Source organism: Colletotrichum jinshuiense, chromosome 3 (assembly GCF_051148585.1).
Source record: "Colletotrichum jinshuiense chromosome 3, complete sequence".
Classification (NCBI taxonomy): domain Eukaryota; kingdom Fungi; phylum Ascomycota; class Sordariomycetes; order Glomerellales; family Glomerellaceae; genus Colletotrichum; species Colletotrichum jinshuiense.
In genome coordinates this window covers 4,597,642-4,601,726 of record NC_139310.1, presented here as the reverse complement: position 1 = coordinate 4,601,726, position 4,085 = coordinate 4,597,642, and the positions used below count along the sequence as shown (strand labels likewise).

General features: G+C 57.0%; 1 protein-coding gene across 1 annotated transcript; it reads left to right on the top strand.

The window, feature by feature from the left end:
• Positions 1 to 1,953: 1,953 nt before the first annotated feature.
• On the top strand, positions 1,954 to 4,085 carry EsH8_III_001208 (cyclin family protein; the record flags this gene model as incomplete). The annotated part of the gene is made up of 2 exons (XM_083262933.1): positions 1,954 to 2,341; positions 2,404 to 4,085. 2 exons carry the CDS (start codon positions 1,954 to 1,956, stop codon positions 4,083 to 4,085), a joined length of 2,070 nt encoding a protein of 689 aa, XP_083123420.1.

Genomic DNA, 4,085 nt, shown 5'->3' with positions numbered 1-4,085 from the left:
TGTACTGTCCCTTCCTGGCGTCCCAGGCATTCAAAACTATCGGCGCGCCCACATCGCCGTGCACTTGTGTCCTCCCCCCCTTCCCTTTCTCTTGCTCTATCGAACAAACGCCGCCGCCATGTTCGAATCCAAGGTCTAAATCCGTACGACAGCGACTCTCCGAAGTCTGCTAGACGTGCCTCTTCTCAGGACACCTGAGACGAGACTCTGGACCAACTCTCCGCTTATTCCTTTGTAACTTGGATTTATTGTTGTGTTGCAACACGCGCCCCCCTCGCCATCTCAATCAGTCTCCCCGTGGTCTAATTTACCGGATCCCTCTTACTCGCCTCCAAGAGTCATCTCGGCCACCCTCGGTCACGTTACTCACCGTTGCTCAACACCGCAACAACCTCACCACCTCACCCCGTCCTCGTCACCCCCGGAGGCCTTGTTTGCATCGCAGCGGCATTCACTTGTTCCTTGCGACTAACAAAGCCTTTTGCCGGATACCTTGCATCTTCAGATCCACCCCCAGCACCAGCACCAGGCAAGCAGGCTTTCAACTCCCTTAACGCTGGGATATTTTGAGATTGGACCGCCGCCGCGTCGAGTCACACATACGCCTTCCTTTCCCATCGACACCCAACGGAACCCTCTGCTGTCTTCCTGCCTTTCCAGCGTTTCCACGCCCTGTCCCATTCTGTCCTGTCTACTCATTTCTTGCCTTCAAAAATCTCCGATACCCTGCGCCATCTTTACGCCGTTACCTTGTACTCACTCTTTTAATCATTGCTCCCGGGAGCTACGACAAACTCATCACACGACGATTACGACTCATCTCTTCAACCTGGCGCTCAACCGCTGACCCAGCAGTTGCCTTCGCCACACTCCTCTGTAGTCGCCAAGAGTTTTCTTCATCCGAGGGACTCTCAGCACTGCCTACAAGGTTAGTACATCATTTTGCACAGCACCGCACACCGCAGCACGATACGCGACAGGCAAGCAACCAGAGCCGGCTAGGCACTTGCAAGCCCATCGTCTTTCCCTTGCCCCTTCTAGGCCCCCAAGAGCGATCACGCACTCGTTCGGGCCACTCCCTCCCCCATCCTTCCCTCCCCCGGTCCCCTCCTCGGCCTTGCCTAGGCTACCACTCTCCCGCGCTCCCTCCCTCCTTGCCTCTCTGTGCCAGTTGGAGCCACCTGTCTCGGCGGCAACGAACCAGGTACACCCCCCTTCGCCACCCCAAATCCGAAAGAGTCATCAACCCACCTGGGGTGCCTTGAACCACACTTGTGCCACCCGAGGAGCCCTCCGACTTCGTCACGCCAGCAAGTCGCCCCTCTGAACACGTTCAAGATAGCACGCGCAAGGCAAAGAGTCACACCTCATCCCACCTGCTTGGATATAACCTCTCCTCGCAGCCACACTTGCTTGTACCTTGCATCCCTTCACCTCACCTCACCTCACCTTACCCTTCCGACTCCGACCTCGCCCATCATCATCATCACTTCCCACCCACCATCTACACCTTCCCCTCCATCAACACCCACCTTGTTCTATCGCATCGCATCGCATCTTGACCACTTGGTGGCTGGCTCTGCAGTAGCTCACCATATAACCAGGACCCCTCTCCACTCCTGCTAGATGCATTAAACCAACGATGCCTCTTCGAATTACAAAATCTACTCCAGTCGCCCGTCTTGTTTCGTCTTCCGGTTTGATCCTTCGTGTAAAGTTGGCTTTGGACTCCCACGTCTAGAAGCCGCCTTCCCTATCTACGACTTTGAAAGAACTTTGCTGCAGTAATTAGATGCTGCTGTGAGGTTCGCGTTCTCGATACGGTATCACGATCTGCTCATACGAACCCCCAACGGTTTACCCGGTTGACTTAACTTGACGGCGACTGGAGGTGCAATCACCCCCCTACTTCGAATTTCCAGCGCCAATACCCACCCCCACCTTCTACCCAAGATGAAGTACGTCGAAGATGATTCGTCGGCTTTCATCGGCACCTACCGAAACGATACCTACAGCTCCTCGCTTGAATCCCTGACCTCGTCTGGTTCGGCTTGGTCCGCTATCTCCTCCCAATCCTCTACCTCAACCTCCCCCACCAACACCTCCGACTCCGACTCCGCCGACTCGTATTGCCTGTCGCGACCCTCTGCTGTGTGCGACGCCGCAGTCAGGTTTACGAGCCCCTGGGCCAAACAGCCTGTTCGGCAAGCCCCCGTTGCCGTTCCCCAGGAGCTGCGACAAAACCCGAGACGGACCGGTGCAAGTGCCACTCGCACCGGACCCCCCCCGACTCTTGTTCGACAGTGCGAACGCAAGGTCAACTTCGTCGACAACCTCGTTGGTAAGCAGCAGCACGAAACGGAAGTGCGATCGAGATGTTTCCTAACCCGGTATTTCATATAGATTCGTCGACCCAGATTGTCGAGGCCATTTGGCCCCTGTCTTCCGTCGTCTGCCGCAATGAGCTTGGCAACAAGGCGGTGTTGCCGCTGCGCACCTTCATTCAGGAGACCCTGCGGCGCTCGCGCACCAGCTACTCCACCCTCCAGGTCGCGCTGTACTATTTGATTCTCATCAAGCCTCACGTCCCCAAGCACGACTTCACCATGGAACAGCCGGACGATAAGCATGAGTGTCGCGCGCTTCAGTGCGGCCGTCGCATGTTCCTCGCTGCGCTTATTCTTGCGTCCAAGTATCTCCAAGACCGAAACTACTCCGCGCGAGCCTGGAGTAAGATTTCTGGGCTCAACACGGCTGAAATCAACCAGAACGAGATTGCCTTTCTGCTTGCGGTCGACTGGAAGCTGCACATCACCGATGAAGTCTTCCAGCGATGGACGGAAATCGTTTTGAAGTACACGCCTCCTTCTCCTCCCGCCCCAGGAACCTCGACCCAATGGTATGCGCAGCAAAGTTCAAACTGGAAGATGGTCATTCTTAAGCTGAACCCTGAGCTTGATAACATCGAAGGTTTGATTCCCACGGCGCAGGTCAACCCCAGCCCTCGCGTCTTGTCTCGCCAGCGTACTATGCTGTCGGCGACCAATGACGCCCTGGCAATGAGCGGCACTTGCGGACTGGGTTACGACTCGGCTGAGCTTACCCCTACCCCGCGATCATACAATACACCTACTACCATGGAGCCCATTCCTGCCACTGTATATACTCCCGGTCGGTTGGCTCCCGCCCTCGGTCTGCTCCCCACCCCCCGTCTCACGCCCCAGTCGAGCGGATACAGTACTCCTGCTGTGAGTGCTACGTCCCACTTCACTGGCAAGGCTGGCGCCATGGGCCTGGCTATGGCCCAGGCCTCTTGTGTCAGTGCCACCCAGTGTTTGGATCGCTGGCCTATCCCGAACACCTCGTCGCCGCAGGGCTATTTCCCCGTTCGCCGATCATCTCTCGCCACTTCAATCTCAACTGCGTCTTCTCCCGAATCGATGGTTTCTGACTCGTCGCGCACCTCGCGCTCTTCCTCAATCTCATCTGCTTCCTCACTGGCTAGCGCGCCGGCCCCCAACTTGGGCGTCCAGGCGCGATTCCGGTCCGCGAAGCTATGCAGTGAGAGGTCGAGCCTGAGACCGGCGATCACCTCGGTCCCTGAAGACTACGAAGAGAATTGCCTCACGTCATCACCTGAGTCTTACACCGGCCCGGTTGGAAGACTTGGTGACATGTCGTTGGATACCCCCCTGGCCCAGAGAGAGCGTGAACTGGATGAGATGGCTCACGACCCAGCGAACGACGCTGCCCGAGCACTTCAGGAACTACAGAACTACCGCAGTGACGATGCCACTCCCACCGCCACTTCGTCCCGGAAGAGGGCCCGCGGCATCTCGATCGTCGACAATTCCCTTCAGGAGAACGTCCGGGGCATGTTGTCTGGAAGCTATCCTCAAACTACTAAGCCCTGGTCTCAGTCTCTGGTTCGCCCGAGGGCTGGCCAGGCGCTTTTGAATGAGCGAGGATCCCCTCGCAAACGCGTATGCTGCGCAAACGAAGCAACACCGGCTTATGAAGCGTCGGTTCTTCATTCCATCGGTGGATACCGCGGACCCGGCATGTGGGAGGGAATCCTCAACTGA